The 22,161-nt window shown below is 32.3% G+C and overlaps 1 protein-coding gene and 1 long non-coding RNA gene across 7 annotated transcripts in view; one reads left to right on the top strand and one right to left on the bottom strand.

Moving 5' to 3' along the window:
* Positions 1-17,610, top strand: part of LOC111688408 (protein furry) — a 137,348-nt gene extending 119,738 nt beyond the window's left edge. For 3 of the 6 annotated variants that reach the window (XM_046952267.1, XM_046952271.1, XM_046952269.1), the window contains 19 exons: positions 4,816-4,935; positions 5,044-5,177; positions 5,406-5,504; positions 5,559-5,693; positions 6,005-6,176; positions 7,770-7,875; positions 8,083-8,224; positions 8,345-8,508; positions 8,658-8,823; positions 8,915-9,038; positions 9,316-9,876; positions 9,980-10,875; positions 10,940-11,446; positions 11,512-12,072; positions 14,060-14,107; positions 14,233-15,204; positions 15,266-15,511; positions 16,587-16,950; positions 17,016-17,610. In XM_046952267.1, coding sequence (XP_046808223.1) covers positions 4,816-4,935; positions 5,044-5,177; positions 5,406-5,504; positions 5,559-5,693; positions 6,005-6,176; positions 7,770-7,875; positions 8,083-8,224; positions 8,345-8,508; positions 8,658-8,823; positions 8,915-9,038; positions 9,316-9,876; positions 9,980-10,875; positions 10,940-11,446; positions 11,512-12,072; positions 14,060-14,107; positions 14,233-15,204; positions 15,266-15,511; positions 16,587-16,950; positions 17,016-17,203 — 5,705 coding nt within the window. In that variant the 3' untranslated portion in view covers positions 17,204-17,610. The remainder of the gene's footprint in view (positions 1-4,815; positions 4,936-5,043; positions 5,178-5,405; positions 5,505-5,558; positions 5,694-6,004; positions 6,177-7,769; positions 7,876-8,082; positions 8,225-8,344; positions 8,509-8,657; positions 8,824-8,914; positions 9,039-9,315; positions 9,877-9,979; positions 10,876-10,939; positions 11,447-11,511; positions 12,073-14,059; positions 14,108-14,232; positions 15,205-15,265; positions 15,512-16,586; positions 16,951-17,015) is intronic. The other 3 variants (XM_046952272.1, XM_046952270.1, XM_046952268.1) reach the window with 2 other exon arrangements.
* On the bottom strand, positions 8,108-21,734 carry LOC124420160. Its single transcript, XR_006941078.1, has 3 exons — positions 21,600-21,734; positions 8,309-8,831; positions 8,108-8,246 (listed from the first exon to the last, which is right to left on the bottom strand). It is a non-coding gene; the product is annotated as an uncharacterized LOC124420160 (long non-coding RNA).
* Positions 21,735-22,161: the final 427 nt, after the last annotated feature.

The following is a 22,161-nucleotide window of genomic DNA, read 5'->3' as shown; positions in this document are numbered from 1 at the left end:
AAAATACAAAAATAGTGATGACATTAGCAAGTTTCGTAAGTTATAAAATATTTTACTAAATTTTATGAAGAGCGGTTCTTGACCCTACTCCCACAAGGTCCTCCTTAGAAAATCCTTTTTAAAGCTCAAACCTGGCTTATAAATACCAACATATTAATAAAATTTTACTTAAACAAGTTTAATGTTCATCAAACTTGCTCCACTAAATCGATAATTATCGGAGAGATGCTGAACCTCACAAAAAGTTACCATCTGAAAATTACCTTTACTGACTGACTAAAAATGCCAAATGCAATTAAACTTTTACAATGAAAACACAAAAAACTGATTTTAAAAATAAAACTACTAACTAAACCACATATTGACAAGCGCTTGTGGCGTAAGTACTTATTTAACTCCCTATTTGTAAGCGAACGTTTTAAGTAGTTGCCTTCAAGGTCATCACCGTGTTAAATTAACGACTTAAAATGGTAACTTGGTAATAAAGTTTTGTTTAGAAACTCAGTTTCTTGAACGTTATTCCTAAGAATTTTCAAACAATGTTCATGAGGAAAGTTATTCCCGGAATGATATAACTGCCAAGATACTTAAAAATAACTGAAACGAATGCTTGACAGTAGCAAATAAAGTGCTCCAGAGTTTCACTTACTTCTCCACATGATCTACTTTCCTCTGAATCCGCACATCAAATTTTGTATAGCTGTTTTGTATCCTGTGTGTACAATGATACTAACCTCATACTTGCTAATTTTGTGGAGATTTCTCGACTTGCTCTCATCAGGTTCACCCCATAAAATCTTTGTGGTTCTACCAAATGTTTCATTATTCCAAGAAACTTAAGGGGATTTTCTTACCCTTACTTTGAATTCAGCTTTCGCTGTATTAAATGGTTTTGCGTTCGTCAGATTAACTTTCACAATTTCTTAATTGATTAAATTAAATACAACAAATAATGAAATTTCCTTAAAGTCGTTTTTAATGCATAAAAAGTTTTACTTCTCTTTGTATTTTCTAATTCGATTCTTGCTTGAGACATTTTGCATCCTTTTATATAATCTCAGAAAACATAATGTAGACAAATTAATCTCTCTTCAGTAGAGATTTTAGTGTGTCCAAGCTTAATTCAAGTATTAAATATCCATCGAAAATGATGTTTGTAACACAAATTAGATTTGGATCTTTCTATAGTCCATATTTTTTTTATATCCTTCTTAAAAATTATCCTTATTCTATGTTGATACACATGCACATTAGGGTGATAACTTTTATACATTTTTTTAATTTCATTTTACACAGAATATAAAAATGTATGTAATCCTTTTAAAGTTTTCGATATTTAGGCACAGTGTAATAACTCCCAACAGGTAATATCCCATTAACACATACATGAAATCTAGTATTTATCAGAGCCAAATTTAGTTGATTTTTAGTAAATTTCCCATACAAAAAAAGGTACTTCGTAACTAGATTTCGTTAAAATCTAATCAAAATCTAATAGTTTTTAGCAATGCAACTCAGTTTTTTTCCTAAATAATACTAAAAAATACGACGCTACACAAGAAAAACGAGAAAAACAAAAAAATTAAATTTTAATAAATTGAAAAACATTAAAGAAAAGTTTATTTAAGATAGAATGTAACGTTATATTTAAATATTTCCGTCCGTCTGGCTTGCTGTCCATTTAACCAATTTTTAAGGTAATTAGATGAAATTTGGTATACACGCTTTTTTTGGCTCAAGGACGAAGCCTATTGAAAATGGTTAAAATCGGTCCATTATTTCGACTAGCCCCCATACAACCGTACCCCCAAATAGGGCCTTTGGGTTTATAATTAATTTAAATGATCTATTATGTCAACAAAAGTCGAAAAAAAAACTTCGTTTTATAGAATTATAAATGACATTACCGATTTTTGTAATGATTGGGCTTCATTTTACCCTAGCCCCCATACAAACACCCCTTCAGAAAATGACTTAATAGTCAAAATTCACTTAGAAATAAAGTTAAAAATCAAATCAAATGTTTTCTTCTGTCCAACACAATTTTCTAAGGAGTTGGGAGTTATTTCACTTCTCTTAGGAATTATTTCATTAAAAGTTATTTTACACAAAATTATGGGTAACATGGAAATTATTTCATATTTTTGGGGATTTGTTTCATTGGGAGTTATATTGCATTTTGGGACTTAAATTTTAAAAACTCCTAATTACTGAGAATAATTTCATTTTAAACTTTGGAAGTTGTTTAATTTTAAAAGTAATTTGTATGAAATTGGATTTTATTTAATTTTTCTTGTTGAGAGCTATTTCATTTGGAAGCTATTTCATTGTATATAATTTTTGGCTTATTATAAATTTTATTAAATCATGGTTTAAAAGCAAATTTTGGTTTAAAAGCAAATTTTGACACAGTAATTTTATTCTGATATTTTTATTAAAGAAAAATATTTTTTTTTTTTATTTTGTGTAATTTAATATTAAATCCAGTTTCTAAAAAAAGGTTTACAATACTCCTAAAAATGGCTTTACAAATCAAAGGAAACATGTTGCGTACAAACGATTGTCTACCACTGTACTTGTTTTCGAAGTTCAATTTTTACCAAATTGAAATATATTAATTATTTGTTTTTATTTTAGTAAATTTTTAATTTTTTTATTTCTTTTAAATTTTTTAATAACTCCATTTTCAAGTAGCACACATATTCTTCTAAATTATAATTTTTTAATTTATTTACTATTTATTATTAATTTTTGTTTAATTTATTTTAATTTTTGAGTGTTTTTTAATTTAATAATCCTTAAACGTTTTTGGTTTTCTTTCTATTTGAATTTAACACACATGGTTATGTACATAATTTTTTAATTACTTATAATTTACAAACAAAATAACAAAAACAGTAGTCTTAATAATATTATTTTAATTTTAACATATTTTTTTAAACCGTTTTCATTTATTTATTTTTAAATGCTAACAATCCAACAGCGCGCCAAAGACTGAAAGAACTTTACAAGTTGATGTTATTTTTAAGGATAATTTTGTAGACAAAAAAAAAGAAAAACTTTTTTGTTTGGAATTTCCATTAGAATTTCATTAAACACAAAGGCAGACATTTAAGAGAACACTGTTAACACTCTTAAAAAGTAAATTTTAATGCGCTTGCTTGGGATATAAAGGAAGTAGAGGAACATTGTTGTAAAACTCTCTTATTTTAGTTTTTCGGATTTCATTGATAATCATTAGAAACGTGACGATTCATGTTTCAATTTTACTAGTATTATTTGTAAAAGCCGGCATTGTTGTAGAAAACACAGGAAAACAATGTATTATTGTTTACATTTATGCACCTCTCCTCAGCCCTCTCATAAGAAGAGAATTAATTCAACTAGTGGTTTTCTGGTAAACCTACATACATATGTATATGTTTTTAAATGCATAGAAATGTGAAGATGTTTGTATTTGAATGGTATTTAATAATATTTTGGGATAATGCAATTTATAAATTTAAAATTATATTACTTTTTTCGTACAAAATCGAATTTGAGTGAATTATTTGTTAATATTTCAACACTTTCAATTAGTATCTAAATATATTTTTAAAAGTATGACCTTTTGAGCAAACATTTTATCGTACACAACTATAATGAGTAGGGTATTATGCGTTTGTGCCAAAAATGATGGTCCTACACTCACCTTAAAGTATCGATTAAAGTGGATTTAGCTATGTTCATCTGTCCGTCCGTCCATCTGTCTATCCATTTAAAGTTTGTTTCAAGATAATTTTATGAAATTTGGCACATACTCTTCTTTTGATCTAATTATAAATGCTATTGAAAATCATTGAGATCGGTCCCATGCAACCGGTTCTTTTGTAAGTATGTTAAATTTTCTAGTATGTCAATAAAAATTCTCAAAACTTTGTTCAGAGGTTAGAAATTACCCTACCCCCATACAAATTCCCTTTTAAGAAATGACTTGAAGGTCAAAATGCACTCATAAATCTGATAACACGATTTAATCCTACATTAATTTATTATTAAAAAAATAATACACATTTTGAACATAATCACTGGTGTAGGGTGTCATTTGGCCGACTATATTTAGTTAGATTTTTTCTTGAACCAGCACTCAGGGGATGACCACTATTCATGCAGTTAGTTAATTTCACTTTGATTCTTTAAATAATTGTTTTATGTCCATGTGTATTTAACTTTATAAACCTGGTGTCGTATGAGTGTTAAAACAGTTAAATAACTCTCATACGTACTGTATTTTGCAAACTAAAACCAAAACATTTACCTTATATATCTTAGTTAGTTAGTAAGTTAGTTAGTTGATTAGTTTCATTTTGATTCTTTAAATAATTGTTTTACTTTTATATGTCCATATGTATTTAACTTTATAAACCTGGTTTCGTATGAGTGTTAAAACAGTTAAATAGCTCTCATACGTACTGTTTTTATTAAAAAACCAAAACATTTCCCATCTATATCTTTATTTTATTCAAATTGTATTCAACGATTAAGAGAATAACTTAATTTAAGAGTTATTTTTAATAAAAAGATTCATTGGAACGATATTCCAGTTACTTGTTGTTGTTTCTATATTGTAACATTTTATGTGTAGGGTTTAGTATTAAATAAAATTTTGTCGAGAAAATAACGTTTCCGTTAAGACGTTTTTATACAGAATTCTTTTTCCAACTTTTCATCATGTTTAGTAGTAATATCGCTTTTATTTAAGTACATTGTTTATATCTATTTGTATACATTTAATTAATTTAACTTTTGTATTTATCTTTTTCTCTTTCCTTTTAGAAGATGACAAAGTTGGCACTTTAGATGTATTACTTAGCAGCGCATATTGCCGTTCCCAAAGATTTCTATCAAAACAGTTGGCTCAATTGCGTCCTGAGTTAACAATGTCTATGTTTTCCGGTATGCAAGTATTTACTTGATTAATTTGCCTTGTTTGTGTATAAATATTTCAAATTAAAAAAGTAAATACATAATTATGAAATTTTAATCTACATTTATTTTCCATAGAAATAACTCATCGTTTTCAAACGGCACGTGAAGATGTTCGCACGCTGTTACTTCAGTGTTTACAACCTTGGTTGCACAATATGGAACTAGTAGCAACTACTGTGCCACCAGCGACTCCTCTATCTTATATTATGGTAAGAATTTAGCATTAAATTCTATATTGCATATTACTTATTATGTTTGTTTCCGTACTCGTCTGGTTTGCAAGTGTTTAAAATGGTTAATTTATTATTTGTTTATCTAATGATTTCTGACTAAAACCGAGAACGTTTTTCAGACATATTATAGAAAATATCGATGTACTATTTTGCATTATTTAATATACTTAATATACTTAATTACTTACTTAAAATTTTTTTTAGTATTTCCCAGACTCTGGTACTCGAGGTCGTAGAGAGGGCACTGGTTCTACGGAAGCAACTGAAATGATACTCAATAATTTGTTCTATATAACAGCTAAGGTAAATTATTTGTCGGAAGCATTGTATATTTTTTAATAAGTAATTTTTGTTTAGTTTTCGGATACTCATCCACGTGATATAGAGGAATTATGGGGCACTTTGTGTCAGTTTTGGCCCAATAATCTAAAAGTGATTTTACGTTATTTGGTTATTATGAGCGGAATGTCACCAAATGATTTATTGCCATATGTAAGTAGATTATTATACTATACCCCATTTTATCAATTGTTCAATTCACAATCGATGTCGTATTGTTGTAGCATTGTATGTCATAAAAATTTTTCAAATAAATTTTTCTTGAAGCAAAAACAAATCAATAATAAGATAATTACGACATACTACAATACAACCGTCCAACACTAATTGTGGATTGAACAAATGTCATGTTATTTTTGATCGATACTGTATATTAATAGTTTTCATATATAAATTATCTGATTTATTAACCGGTAGACTATCTAAATATCTGAAATATAAAATATTTTACTTTATTTCACCAGGCTAAACGTGTTGCATTGTATCTGGCTCGAGCCTGCCCGGATCGTTTGTTGGATGAGTTGATGGCAGAACTGCAAACTGTGGAAACGCTTAACTGTTTAATTGAACGCACTGAAACACCACCTTTTTATCGTTTAACCAGTATGCGAAAGGCATCAAGTCATTCGGCCGATGGTAAGTTAAGAAATTTCTTTAAGTTTATCTCAGTTTATCTTTTTACCAAACCCCTCATACAACCAGACCCTCCGATTGAGCTTTTAAGATCATAACTTCGACATATGTAAATGATACTACCAATTAATGTCATGACCGGCCTTCATTTGATCCTACCACACATACAAATTGTTCTTAAGAATATTCCTTGAACGTCCACAATTGATTTATGACCATTCAGGATAATAACTTTTATCTTACAATGAAATCCTTCTCGAAATTTTGTAATGTTCCGCCTATATTTGGCCCTAACTGTTTTTTAAATAAATCCTCTTTTAGAAAACTTGTTTTTCATCCATATACATATGTGTTTTTATACCCTTCACCTTCGTGAATAATATTGAACCTAGAAACATGAAATTTAGAATGTAGGACCTTGACTAGGTAAAAACCTATAAAAAGGGACTTTTTCGTTCTACAAAAGGTACTTTTTTGAATTTTCTATAATATTGAACCTAGAAACATGAAATTTAGAATGCAGGACTTTTATTAGGTAAGAACCTATGAAAAGGGACTTTTTGGTACTTTTTCGTTATACAAAAGGTACTTTTTGAATTTTCTATAATATTGAACCTAGAAACATAAAATTTAGAATGCAGGACCTTTACTAGGTAAGAACCTATGAAAAGGGACTTTTTGGTACTTTTTCGTTCTACAAAAGGTACTTTTTGAATTTTCTATAATATTGAACCTAGAAACATAAAATTTAGCATGTAGAGCCTTGACTAGGTAAGAACATACAAAAAGGTACTTTTTGGTACTTTTCTGTTCTACAAAAGGTACTTTTTGAATTTTCTACAATATTGAACCTAGAAACATTAACATTAATAAAGTATGTAGAGCCCGGATTAGCCCAGAACACATAAAAGGGGACTTTTGGTACATTTTCGTTCTTCAAAAGGTACTTTTTGAAATTTCTATAATATTGAACCTTGAAGCATGAAATTTATCATGTTTGGCCTTGACTAGGTAAGAACTTGCAAAAAGAGACTTCTTGGTACTTTTTCTTTCTAAAAAGGTACTTTTTGAATTTTCTACAATATTGAACCTAGAAACATGATATTAAGTATGTAGAGCCCGGATTAGTCCAGAATACATAAAAGGGGACTTTTTGATACTTTTTCATTCTACAAAAGGTACTTTTTGAATTTTCTATAATATTGAACCTAGAATCATTATGTAGAGCCTGGATTAAGTGGGAATCCATAAAAGGGAAGTTTTTGGTACTTTTTTGTTCTTCAAAGGGTACTTTTTAAAATTTCTATAATATTGAACCTAGAAATATGAAGTTAAGCATATAGAGCCCGGATTAATTTAGATCGTATAAAATGGGCTACAATTGGTATATTTTGATTTTTTGTAATAATATTCGTAATGACTGTTTTTTAACACATCATGGTGAAGGGTATATAAGATTCGGCACAGCCGAATATAAAACTCTTACTTGTTATAACTGGCATTGTCGGCCATACCCGACTATGCTTTACTACTTGTTTTAATTAGAAATTGCAATATTTTAATAATATTTATTGTTTTAATTTTCATTTGTTTAAGGACAACCAGTTGGTGGTATAAATGATTCGCGCATTCAAGATCTCACCGTGGAAAAAGGCACCATACATACCAAACGTCATAGTGGCGAAGACCCTATTAAAACTGGGTAAGTACTGTAAAAAATATGTTAATTAATTAAAAATTATTAGTTTATTCTTCGTTAATAATACACTTATGTATGAATGTATTGTTCATCAGTAACCAAGTATAATAATTTTGTTAGTAGAAGTTAAAGTACACAAATCAGCAAAAAAATTTTGATACTTTTAGATATTTTGAGATTATTAATAAATATTTTATTTTTAAATTCCAGTACATGCAAATCCGACAGCGGCATAAGAGCATTTACACAAGCAACAAACAATCGGCCACCTCGTGGTGCTGATAAAATACGTGCAGCATCAGGACCATCAATATTGCCAAGGCCAGAAGATATTTTAATCAATGATCCAGAGGTAAATGATACTTAAACTGAAGCTATATTAAAAAAAAATGTTGTTATTATATAACATTCATTAAATATTCTAATAATTACATACATATTTAATTAATAATTTTCTTATACTTTCTTTTAGTTGCGTCAAGAGGAAAATGTCGAACTACGTTCATCAGATGCTGCCCAAACAGTCTCTGCATCTACTGCGCCACATCCATTGCCAATGCCTGAATACGGTGGTTATTTTGCTCCACTAACAGAATTCTTGCCAGACGTTAGTTTGCCAATAAGTGGTTTTCATCGGTATGTATTTTAATAAATGTTAAATGCATATTCATATCTATTATGAAATTTGCTTTTCTAACTATTTATATTAAGTTTAACAATATACCTTTGCTGGAATGTTCTGGCATTTTTAATTTGTATGTTTACTTTTTGTTTTATTTAATTAGTTGCAATGTGGCCGTCATGTTACTCACTGACATTGTTGTGGATGGAATTCCAGGAATTGACTGGACTTTACATTTGCCTTTAATGTTGCACATACTATTTTTAGGACTGGATCATACACGAGTCATCGTACGCGAACATTGCAAACAATTATGTATGAATTTATTGGTATGTTGCTAGAAAATATTTTTATTTGTTTAATATTTTAATTAAAACTAACTATATGAACTTAAAAATAAAAATAAATATGTTTTTATAGATTGTATTAGCTGAACATAATGATCATTTGACGGTAGCACGCATTTTGTTGAATAGTGAAACTACAGATCTGGATCTGGGTTTAACCGTGCCCTCATTGCCAGTAATTGACAATAATTTCACAGGTATGTACAAAGCAATATCCAATTAGTTACTACATAGTTGATCGGAGTAGAGTTAGTGATTTCATAATAAGTATAAACTTGTTGGCGAATTGAGAATTCTTGTAGTTAAACAAGAGTTGATGTGAGATTCTTAGTTCTCCTTAATATTAATCACTTTAATTAAAATTATTTTGCAATGTTTACTGAAAAATACTGTAGGGTACAAATATTTCTTGACAAAAGCATTGCTAAAATTCTAATTAAGTGAGCAAATTAAAACTGTCTTTGTATTTTTCAGAATCTCATCAAGAATTTGATAGCTATCTTTACAATAATTGTTGCATTATCGCGGCAACTGCACCAACATCTCAACTAACTGGTGCTGCAGCATCAGCAGCTATTTATGCACAATATCCAGGAATGTCCATGCAAAATAATCAAATTCCTTTGTATCATCAGCATGTGATTTTAAGTAATCAACAACAACAGTTGCCACATCAGCAACAATTGATTACGGCATCAAATGGCCAACAGCAACCACAACAAGAAGTGCATACTAATCTACAACAACCACCGCCCATTAATCAATCATCACCTTCATCATCAGCATCTCTAACACAACAACAAGTGCAGCAGCAACAGCAACAACAAACACAAAACATTGTAAATACAGGAAATTTACAAATAAATCCAAATACCACCGAAAATTCTGAAGTTCCTTTAATAATTGCTGACGAAAATGCCCCACCACAACCTGGGCCAACAATGCCAATAGCGCATGTTATCAAAAGTCTGTTGAAATTTTTGGCACAAGACTCATGTCAACCATTATGGAATTATGAGGATATAACAGCAAAAGGTAATTACATAATTTTTTAAAAATATTTGTTAGGAGTAGAACAAATATTAATGTTTTTATCAATCACATTTTCGCTTTATATATTTATTTAACATAATTTCAGTTTGGTCCATAAAATCTGCTGAACAATTAAGCTGTTTCCTACGCCATATTGTTAAGGTTTTCGCCGATAGTTATCCTCAAGCTCGCATTGCCGAACGTTGGGCCCAGACTGCCTTACAATTGGGACTCTCATGTTCCTCGCGTCATTATGCCGGACGTTGCCTACAAATATTTAGAGCTCTAAATGTACCCATCAACTCCAGAATGTTGTCGGATATTCTGTCTCGTTTAGTGGAAACAGTGGCAGAGCAGGGTGAAGACATGCAGGGATATGTTACTGAACTATTGCTAACTTTAGAAGCAGCTGTTGATAGTTTAGATTCTGACTTTAGACCCTTGGATGTCATGAAGGATATATTCAAAAGCACTCCTAATCTCAACAACAAAGATGGTGGTCCAAATTCAATATTATCAGGTGGCAAGAAATCTCCCTCTGGCATGACACCTCAATCTCCCAACTTTTCTGTGCAAAGTCATGCCCGCAGCACAAGTTATTCGGTGTCTTATTGTGCGCGAAAATCTACAAATTCACCTTGTGATAAACAGGTAGAACTTCGTAATCGTGCCACTGGTATAGATATGGAACGTAACATGGCTAAATTCGGCATCGTAAGCGGATCAGCTTTGTCACGTTCTCGTAGTGCTCAGAGTTTGAAAATGTTGGGTGATACAGCTACCCAAGATGATAAAATGACTATATTGGCTCAATTGTTTTGGTTATCTGTTTCCCTTTTGGAAAGTGATTATGAACATGAATTTCTTTTGGCTTTAAGACTGCTTACCAGGGTATTACATCGTCTGCCTTTGGATCGACCAGATGCCAGAGATAAAGTAGAAAAGTTACAGCAACAATTGAAATGGACTGCCTATCCAGGAGTTCATGCTTTATTGTTAAAGGTTAGTTTTTCAGGGAGAAGTTCTTATATTTTAATGCTTTATGTTTTTCTTTTATTAATTTCAGGGCTGTACTCATACCTCAACTTATGAGCCTACCATTACACTACTTTCACAATTTGCTCCATTGCTCAATTTGCCAGTCTGTGATCCCACACAGAGTTGTGCTTTTCCCATGAATGTTATAGCCCTCCTGCCCTATATGTTGTTGCATTATGAAGATGCCAATGAAATTTGTATACGTAGCGCTGAGAATATTGCTCAGGTGTCATCTGAACTGGGAGCTAAGTTGGAGAATCTAGGCACAGTTATGACTTTGTATAGTCGTAAAACTTTCTGCAAAGAATCCTTCCAATGGACCAAGTGTGTGGTGAAATATTTACATGACACTTATGCCCATATGGGTTTACATATGTTGGCATTTCTAATAGAAATTTTGGAGAAGGGACCACAACAAATCCAGGTGCCCGTATTGAATGTTATACATTGTATGTTACACTATGTCGATTTAACACCGCCTCAGGCTCAAACTATAAATGCTGATTTACTGAGAGCAATTGGCAAATATTTAGAGGTAATATATTATCTTGAAGGCATATAGTATTCTTTAAATATTTCAAAATTTCATTTACTTTTTAGACCACCAACTGGAAAGATTCCCTTAAAATATTAAAACTTATTGTTACGCGTAGCTCTTCATTGCAAGTAGTGCCGCCCAGTGAGGGAGGTAGCGTTGGGTTTTCGTTCTCTTTCTATGGTACATATCCGGATTCGGATATGTTCTGTAAAAAGGAACTAGCCGGACGCACAATGGAATTCACTTTCGATGTCTCGCAAACACCTTTAATAGGACGTCGTATTTTACTGAAAACCGAAGATAATGCAGCTGGCTCTAATGTAAATCCAAATTCTGGCTCAAACAATGCAGCAAATCAGACAGCACAAAATCAAATGCGTTCGAATAACTACAACAATGGCTCACATTTGCATCAACAACCTTCCGTTGGACACAACAACAACAACAGCAGCAATGTTGGTACACCAAATTCACCCAGACGTAGCGCTAGCTTATCGCCAGCCGATACGGCTCCTTTAAGTGGCTGGAAACGTCCTTGGATGTGTCAAAGTCGTGTTCGAGAATGTTTGGTTAATTTACTAACCACTTGCGGGCAACGTGTTGGTTTACCCAAATCGCCTTCGGTAAGCTTTTTTTGTTTGTTTTTAGTTAATTGTACATAGAAATATAATTGAATTTAGTTTGTAAACCTAATAAACCTATTATACATATTTAACATTTAGACAATTGTTACCTAATCCTTCTTTTTTAGTTGCATGGTTAACTTTAGTTGTAAATTTTTTTAAAACTTACGTTTATAAATTGATAAATTCATTTGTTAAAATAATTTTTCCTCCTTTTTGCCTTTGCCCTTATTCCTTATTATGTTCATACATTTAATGGTAATTTAGGATGATTTCATAAACTCCATATGCTCCAAGGTAATAAACATTATTTGTATGTCAAACTAACAAAATTTAGCAAAACACACAAACTTAGCAAACAAAGCTTTTAATTTGAAAACTTTATGCTGAAGGAATTAACTACTTTTTTGTTGTCTTTAGAAATGTGAATTTCGATGTCATTCTTTTATCATAAATCTAGTTATGTACTCCATGTTAACATTGCCCATAATGTTGCCTTTTACATTAGCCATATTCCCTTTAACTAAATCATATACTCTTGCATGCATAGCAGCAGAATTATTAACACGAACTTATGGGATACCTGCATTAGAGGAAGGGTTATCAGCATAACACCACAGAATATTGATTTATCTTTTTTTCTGCGTCTACTAGAATCTTTTTTGTGCGGACGACGCACTCCCGTTATGGGCTTTAATCCCAAGGAAATGTTCCTATTTACCAGAAGGTATAAAGTTGACAATTTCATGTTCTCTTTCTGGATGGCGTCAAAATAAGTTTATCTAGAAGAGTTAAGTACTTAAGGACTTTCCTTGATCGCGAGCTGTCATGGAAGGAAAATACTCAGAAAATAATGAAAAAGTTATTCAATGCCTTTAACACATGCAATAATTCTATGGGGAAAAAATTCGGGTCTGCGACCAGATATGGTAATTCTGATGCACATATTGGTTATCAGCACATTGAAATATATAGTTGCATTGTGTGGTGGGAAGCTTTGAGGAAAAACAGTTATAGATAGATGCTCAATAAAGCTCAAAGCTATTATAAGTTCTCCACAAGCGGTCTTGGACACCATTCCGTACCTGCCACCTATTGAACATTTTGTATCGGGTGTAACAGCTGGAAATCAACTAAGACAAGTCTTTGTTGATCAAACCTTCGTTCGATTACTATACAAAAAATCAGTACGAACTAGGTCTTCTTGATCAGAGTAATTCCATTCCTAGACTTCAGGAAAACACCACCGATTAAATTTTCAACTAGGGATGATTGGCTTGTATCTGATAGTCTGTTTTGTAAAAGATTAATACTGGCACGATTGCCGTTGTCTATATTGCTAATATCAACATATTAGCACGAATGTAGTGTCTTTGAAGTAGAAATCCTAGAGATCTGGATAGCGACGGAACTAATACGGAATCATATTGTTAGAGTGTAGAAATGCCCTTGGGTACATTATAAGATTGTTTGTTATAGACTGTGTTGGGTGCCGGAGCACTGTGATGTGCATGTTAATGAGGTTGTGGACGAACGAACTATGTTAGGTTTGAAAGTAAAAGAATGGTAGAACCTTTCAATTTTCACTATTATAGGTCCAGTATATTAGAATGCATAATATTAATAGCCTTATAGCCAACATTTTATAATGATAATAATACTAATGGAACGTTGCTCATTTAGGGTCTTTGTCAGTAAGTTTATAACGGACTATTCAGATTATGAGAAGAAGAAGAGGAGAAAGTAGAGACAAACTTAAGTCAACATTAAATTACATTTTCTAAAGATAACAAAAACAAACTCATTCACCCACATAAAATGCTTAATTTTTATACTTGAAGTTTTAATTTTGACTCCGCTTCTTTATTTAAACATATTAGCTTGTGCATGTGTCTGTCTCTCTCTCTCTCTTTCAAAAGTCTCTTTCTATCGTTGTAAAATTTACTTTTAAATTTATAATTTACTTTTTGCATGCTGAAATTTCCAGTCTTTAAGCCCTACGCTTCTAACTGGATCAATAATCACCAGACAAAGCGTAAGCCTTTTCATTACTCTTTCTAACAAATAAACTAAAATGAAAACTAAATGTCTATTAAAGCTTTTTATGTCCCAAAAACGAGTGTTTCAGCAAAATTGTAACTAATGCTTCTTTTACTTTAGGTTATATTCAGTCAATCTTCGGATCTCATGGAGAGACAGTCATCGGCTGCTTCCTCAACCGAAGAGACATCTGGACCTCAGGGTGATTTAAGCAGTGGTTCACGTCGAGATGATGGTCAACCAGATTTTACCGTTTTCAAAGATTTTGATTTCTTGGAATATGAAGACAGTATAGCTGGTGAATCGACGGACAATTTCAATTGGGGTGTTAGACGTCATCAGTTGTTTGAGGGAGAGGAGGATATGTTTAATTGTGGTAGTGGCATGGGTGGTGGAGGAGGCACTGGTTCTATTAAAGGTGGCCATTCATCAGCCTTGGAGGATAGTTTTAGTGATAAAACACCAATTTTAAGTAAACGTAGAAGACAAACAGCCGATGACTCTTCTGATGAAGAAGCTGAATCAGAGTCACCCATAGACGAAGATCATCGTCAGTCCTACAAATCCACATTTAATGTAGGACCTCCTACATCATTGAGTTTAAGGGAGAGACGTCGCAGAAATTCCGTTTCTCGCAGTGACACAAGTGGCTCTAGTGCTGGTGATTTAGGAGATATAACTCCCTGTAATGCTTCACCTCATTTGCCGGGCATCATACGTTTTGGTGCGGCCGTACGCGATGAAGCTGAGGAAAATTGGCGCAAACAATTACAGGCCATGCTGATAAATCAACCCTCGGCTCATACTTCCGAATTATTGATGCAACTGTATCGTCTTATCAAAGAGTTGACATTCAAAACTATTAGTATTTCAAAGGAAGCAAAGAAATTCTTTACCGGCATTGGTTCACAGTTGGGTAATAGAATTTCCCTGTTTACCGATTTGCTAAGTTCAAGAGCAGATCCACCTCGAGTTTGGTGTAGTGAAAATCAAACTACAACGCCTAGACTATTTGAGACGTTACGTTTTAATGTACTCGAAATACAAGAACATTTAGAAACCTTTTTCGATCGTAAGGATCAAGTATTGGAGGTGAGTTTAGTTATAACAATTCTCGTTTAAAATTAATTTATATTTTCAAATTTATTTACAGTGCTTGGACTCTGTTAAAACATCGTGTAAATTGTCGTTGTTTAATGAAAATGATGTGGCCGCTTCTGGCATGGACATAGCATCTACTTCTACCATTCCCTATATGCCATTTGATCCAGCATCCACTGAAGTTGTATTGGACTTGGGAAGAGCTTTGTACAAACTGATGTTTCAACTTTTGCTACTCATTGAATCGAATCATAAAATAAGCTCGAATGTTGTTAATCATTTTAGACAAAATGAAAATGTAAGTTGAGTTGATTTAATTCTTCAATCAATAAATGTAGATCCTAGAAAGTATTAAGAGTACTAGACACTAGATGATGATTTTGATGAAATCTCATATATAACAAGTAAGAGTGCTATATTCGGCTGTGCCGAATCATATAAACCCTTCACCATAGTGTATTTTAAACATAATTGATCTTAAAGTCTAGTTAATAAAAACATTAAAAAAATTTGAGTCAATTTAAGCCGAATGTTTCGGCGGCGGCTCAAGCAACTAAATATAGTTCGGCGGCGGCTAAGCTCCGACTCGAAGCCGGTCGACTTCGACCTCTGATTCATTGCTGGTAAACATTGACGAGACGTAGATTTTGTTTTTGTTTATCGTAAAAAATTGTTTTAAAAAGCACTTGGAAAAAATTTGTGTTAGTTTTAAATTTCAAACTTACATTATTCGCATAAAAATTATTGTACAATAACTCATATCTCCGTTATTTACCGACCGATTTTGCTGATTTTAAATAGCGATCTTCTCGAAAGCATGTCTAATAGAATTATTGAAAATTCGGATCTCGCCGATATCTGGGGTCCTCTAAAAACTGATTTTAACAGACAGACAGACAGACAGACGGACATGGCTTTATCGACTCCGCTATCTATAAGGATCCAGAATATATATATACTTTATTGGGTCGGAAAATTATATTATAGAAATTACAAACGGAATGACAAACTTATATATACCCTTCTCACGAAGGTGAAGGGTATAAAAAGTGTTTTTTAGTCAAAAAACAATATCGCCTTATATTAGGGATCTCTAGACGCTTGTCAGATGGATTTATGAGATTCAAAACTTCATTAGATAAGTGAAATTTTATCGGTTCAGTCGCTTAAAGATTATATCTTTGTGTATTTTCCTTTTTTCGACATTTCTGCGCTGTTATTACAGTTTTATCTTGGAACAGGTCAAAGATCAAGAGCTAAACTCTATTATTTAGCTCTTGGTCTTGATATGCATTTATTTCATGTGTATGTCAGGTTAATTCGTGACATAAAGAATTTACAACATTTTTAACATTAACCTTTACTTCTTTTAGATGCACGACATATCCGATTTATATGCTTTAGTACGTGATGCCCTAGTGCGCAGCATAAGCGAAACAGAATTGGAGACACTTGACACGTCGACCTCAACAGAAGGCGAACATACACCAACTCCATCGCCCGGCATACCCATGACAAATGAAGAATTCGAAACTGCTTTGCAAGAACTAATTGATGCTCAAAAATGGTCAACAGCCATAACGCATGTGCGTCAATACAAACGCATTACACAAATGACCAGTTCAAATTTAAATCTAACCATATTCTCGTATACGAATTTGGATAATCGCTTGAAATATGATGAAATGTCCATTATATTGAATGCATATGCACAAAGTATTATGAAAGATAGACAAGGTAAGTTGTTAATTGGAAATAATATTCATACTTTTTTTATACTAAATTATTTGTATTAATTTTAGAAGCATTTATTGTATCCAAATCGGACTCGGAATTATTTGAAGTTTATGCCATTTTATCGGAAAATCTCTATCATGTTTCTAGTGCTTTGAACACTATGGAAATCAATATGAAAAGCTATAGCCAAAATCATGGTTCCAGTTCTCATGTTTTTCGCGGTGAATCTAGTGATATAGTGACAAATCTCTAAGATCGTGTAAATAATACGAAATAGAGAATTCTTCTAGAAATTTACTCATTTTAATTGCACTTTTGTTATGAACAAAATATTCATATCTAAATTTTGATTAGTTGTTTTAAAAAAATTCCCGAACAAAATTATGTTTAATTAGTTTTATTTTAATTATTTGTGTTAAATCTAGTATTGAAATTATTAAAAACTGTGTTTATTTAATTTTTTGTGTTATTTCTAAATAATTATTGCTTTAGGTTTTTCTTTTCGATTTAAAATTTTCTTATAAATGAAAGAAGGAAACGTTTTTTTAGATTATAAGATTTAATATTCGTAATAATTATAAATAAATACAAATCTGCTATATGTATTTATTATAAAAATAAACATTTGAAATAAAAGAATACAATTCATACACAATTTAAGTTAAATGGTTTTAATTAATAATGAAATCCTTTGAAAATGAATACTAATTGAAACATTGACACAGATGGTTGGTTGATTTACGTGGTGGTTCACAGCGCGCGAACTGTCGAGTAGAATCTAAGAGACTCCGTTTTGACCGGACCACTACACTCGTCAGATGTTGTATTTTTTTAGTATTAGATCCAGCCCGTATCTGTGAGAAATCTGAGGATATCATTAAGCCTAAACTCAGATATCTCACCAAGGTTAGATATGAAGTGATTGCCAAGAAAGCGTTTTCTCTTTACGGCCAGAGCAGGGCAGTCGCAGAGGAGATGGAAGACCGTTTCTTCCTTTTCCTTGTCTTTGCAACTGCGACAATGATCATTGTAAGGAAGACCAAGCCGACTTGCGTGTCTGCCTACTACCCAGTGTCCTGTTATTACTACTATCAGCCTTGAATGTCCCGCCTACTTCGGTTTACAAGGTGTCTTGTGCGTTTCTCATTGAAGGAGGCCCATAATAACTTGGCCCCTTTGCATGTATCTAGGTTATTCCACTTGTTTTCTGCTTTTTTGAAGAAAGAATCTGAGGATATTACTCTTGATAAAACTTAATGGAGTTGCTACTGAAACGGCGTCAGAGATACCGTAGTAGTCCCTATGCAAGGGTAATGTCAGACAGACGACCCAGCATTGATAGATCCTTCTTGCATTGTCTAACTATAGGGAAGTCGACACAGATTCCATTAAATAAATAATACAGTCCGTACAGTTATAATGTGTACTATTTCGACAGGCAGACAATGTCCTATAACAGCTTCAACGTGATTTGTTGCCTCATCGCGTAGTCAACTGTAGCAGGTCCAATTTTTTGTTCCGTTGCAGACTTTTTCCCATGTCTGCAAAGACTCCGAAGTTTTTGAAAATGTATTGTAATACAATCGAGATTTGGCAATAATTAATAGTGATCACAGATTTTTGTCCTTTTGGCCCTAGCTCTCCTAGTTTAGCCACAAAATTGGCCTTTATGTTTTCGCTCAACAATTAAGATTTGATAGGAAATAATAGTGTTCAAAGATTTTCATCCCTAGCCCTTCTAGTTTAGCTAGAAAATGGACTTATATGTTTTCACTCAACAATTAAGTTTTGATAGGAAATATTAATGATCACAGATAATTATCCTTTTATATCTAGCCCTTCTATTTTAGCCAGAAAATGGTCCTTTATGTTTTCACTCAAAAATAGATTTTCATCGTTTTGACCCTAGCTCTTCCAGTTTATCCAGAAAATGGACTTTTATGTTTTCCTTTTAGCCCTAGCTCTTTTATTTTAGTCAGAAAAATAACTTAAAGTTTTTAACCAACAATCGAGTTTTGGTAGGAAATATCCTTTAGCCCTACTTTTTCTAGTTTAGCCAGAAAAGGCACTTTTGTGTTTTCACTCAACAATAGAGTTTTGTAGGGAAATAATAGTGATAACAGATTTTCATCCTTTTAGCCCTAACTCTTCTACTTTAGCCAGAAAATTAACATTTATGTTTTCACTCAACAATCGAGTTTGCGAAGCTAATAATAGTGCCTTAGCTCCTCTAGTTTAGCCTGAAATGAACTTTTATGTTTTTACTCAACAATCGAGTTTTGTTCTTCTAGTTTAGTCAGTAAATTGACTTTTATGTTTAGTTAACTATGAAGTTTTTGAAGGAAATAATAGTTATCACAGATTTTTATCCATTTGGTCATAGCTCTTCTAGTTTAGCCAGAAAATTGACTTTTATGTTTTCATTCTAAAATTAAGGTTTTGGTAGGAAATAATAGTAATCACACATTTTCTTTTGACCTTTAGGTCCAAACTCTTCTAGTTTAGCTAGAAAATGGAAATAATAGTTATCACAGATTTTCATCCTTTTGGCCCTAGCTGTTCTAGTGTAGCCATTTAGCTGTTCTAGTTCGGAAATAATAGTTTCACAGATTTTTATTCTTTTGGCACTAGCTGTTTTAGTTTAACCAGAAAAAGGACTTTTATGTTTTCACTTAACAGCCGAGTGTTGGTAGGAAATAAAATGGATTTTTATCCTCTTCTATTTTAGCTAGAAAATGGGCTTTCATGTTTTTATTCAACAATCGTGTTTGGGAGAGAAATAATAGTGTTCACATATATTCATCTTTTTATACCCTTCACCTTCGTGAGAAGAGTATATATAAGTTTGTCATTCCGTATGTAATTTCTATAATATATATACCCTATATAGTATATATATTCTGGATCCTTAGCGGAGTCGATTAAGCCATGTCCGTCGTCTGTCTGTCTGTCCGTCTGTTGAAATCAGTTTTTAGATGTCCCCAGATATCGGTGAGATCCGACATGCTTTCGAGAAGATCGCTATTTAAAATCAGCAAAATCGGTCTATAAATAACGGAGATATGAGCAAAAATCCGAGACAACCTCTGAAAATTTCATCAAAAAAGCCAAATTTTTCATGCTTTGTTAAAAAAGCAACAACAACACTGTGAATTGGATAAAGATGTACATGTGCGTGTGGAGATGTATTTGGTTTTATTCATCTGTGTATTTTTTTTTGTATGTTTGGATGCTGTTCTGTTCTCCCGAAGGTAAGTGGGTATAATAAGAACAAGGAGATAAAGCAGTAATATGTTGGTAATACAGCTCATATTTGTTTGAGGATGGTAATGCAGTTTGACGGTGGTATTACAGTACAACGGTTAATATTTCTTTCTGCTACAGTTTATATTTGTTTGTCTGTATGTTATGTGTGACATGTGTGCAGAGATACAAAATAAATAAAACTATTTTTTAAAACATACTTGGACGAATATAGAAAAATTACTTGTTCTCCCTATTTTTTTTCATTCATGTTTATGTCTTTCCAGGTCAAGGATTACACCTTCTTCTTGTCTAGGAAACAATGCTCAGTAAATGTGTGACTTTTTTGTGTACATTTTTCCAGGTTAAAATTTAAGCCTTCTCGGTTGAATCCAACTCAAGGCAGTATTCAGAGTATTTTTAGATATTTTATACAAGTTCTCTTTAGAAGCATTGCGACATAGTCTACAAGACTATAGTTAGGTGTCGCATAACTAGTTCTTCCTGGTTTTGGTTAAAATTAATAAAGATCTTTGACATTGATATTGGTGATAACTTCCTCGCTCCTTGGATTTGACTTCCCCGAGTAGCCTAAATCCGCTATTGATGCAGTGGATCCTATGGATGAAACTGCGGTGTCCCTTTTGAGGCCTAGGAACGGCAGTATTGGTAATTGCCGTTAGTTAAGGTAGGTTAAGGTTCTCGCCGAGTACATCCTTATATATGTTTTTGCCAATGGCATACTGTACACTTGACGCACTGTTCGCCATGGAGGCCAAAACAACATCTGTTCCTCATGATTGCAGAATGACGACGACACGCGATCAAATCAATACTTGCCGCTTGTACTGAGTTATGTAGGCAATTCACATAACTTTTATATTACTATTTTTCCCGCATCTATAAGTTTGTTCTTAAATTTCAAAAATATAAGTATTACGACGCATGATAAAAATATGATATTTTTACCATGTTACGACGTACATATACATATATGTCAAACTAACAAGCAAATTTAAAAGATTTCACAAAAAAATGACAGTCAAGATAAAAGTGGATAAAAGCTAATAGCAACTTATTGAGTTTTTTGAGAATATATATAACACTACTTGTAGAATCTTTAATCAGCATGGGGATGTGTGTGATGCTTGTCAAACTGCTGATGATGATAGTGTTGCTGGTTTGTGGAAAAATTTGTTATATTGTTGCGCATTCGAGTTTCGTGATTCACACAGATGTTGTTTTCTGTAATTTCAATTATAATGTCGCCATACAATATGTTGAAATAGCTTGCTGAAGTTGTTGATGCTATATATACGTTTTTTTCTTGTTGAGCAAGATGGGTGTTAGGAATGACAAAATACTTTAAAGTGCAAAATGCTGAATTGTAGTATTACAAGGCTTACAATCTGATATATCGGCGTTTGTGACGATATTTGACTTGACATCCACCTTATATTATAGCAATTGATTCAGAGTATATTAGCCGATTTAGCTTGTAAATTTGTCGATTTAGTACGAAATTTGGTACATGCTCTTCTTTTGATCCATGGACGAAATCAGTCAATCAATGAATAATTTATTACAAAAAATGCAAAAATACCAGTTGAATACATTTTGATGAATGAACAAGTAGGAAAGTATAATCGGGCATGGCCGACCATATGATACCCTACACCATGAGTATATTTTTACAATTTTTACTTTTATAAAATTTTTATTTTTTGTAAAGAAACTTTTATGTTGAATATTACTCAGTTTAATGAAAATTCAATAATTTCCAAAATAAGCTCTAGCTAGTGCTGTCGTGAATTCGTTTTTAATTAAATTTTTCTCTAAATCAGTTAAAAATTTCAGAAGTTTTCGGTTAATAAGTGCAACAACAATTTCAACTTCACATGCTGCATTCGAAAAGTGTTTATTTAATGTTGATTTTCACGTGTTTTCATAAAATTTTTTGCACTCTTG

The sequence above is a fragment of the Lucilia cuprina genome, chromosome 5 (genome assembly GCF_022045245.1).
Source record: "Lucilia cuprina isolate Lc7/37 chromosome 5, ASM2204524v1, whole genome shotgun sequence".
In the NCBI taxonomy this organism is placed as follows: Eukaryota; Metazoa; Arthropoda; class Insecta; order Diptera; family Calliphoridae; genus Lucilia; species Lucilia cuprina.
This window is presented reverse-complemented; position numbering and strand designations above follow the sequence as displayed.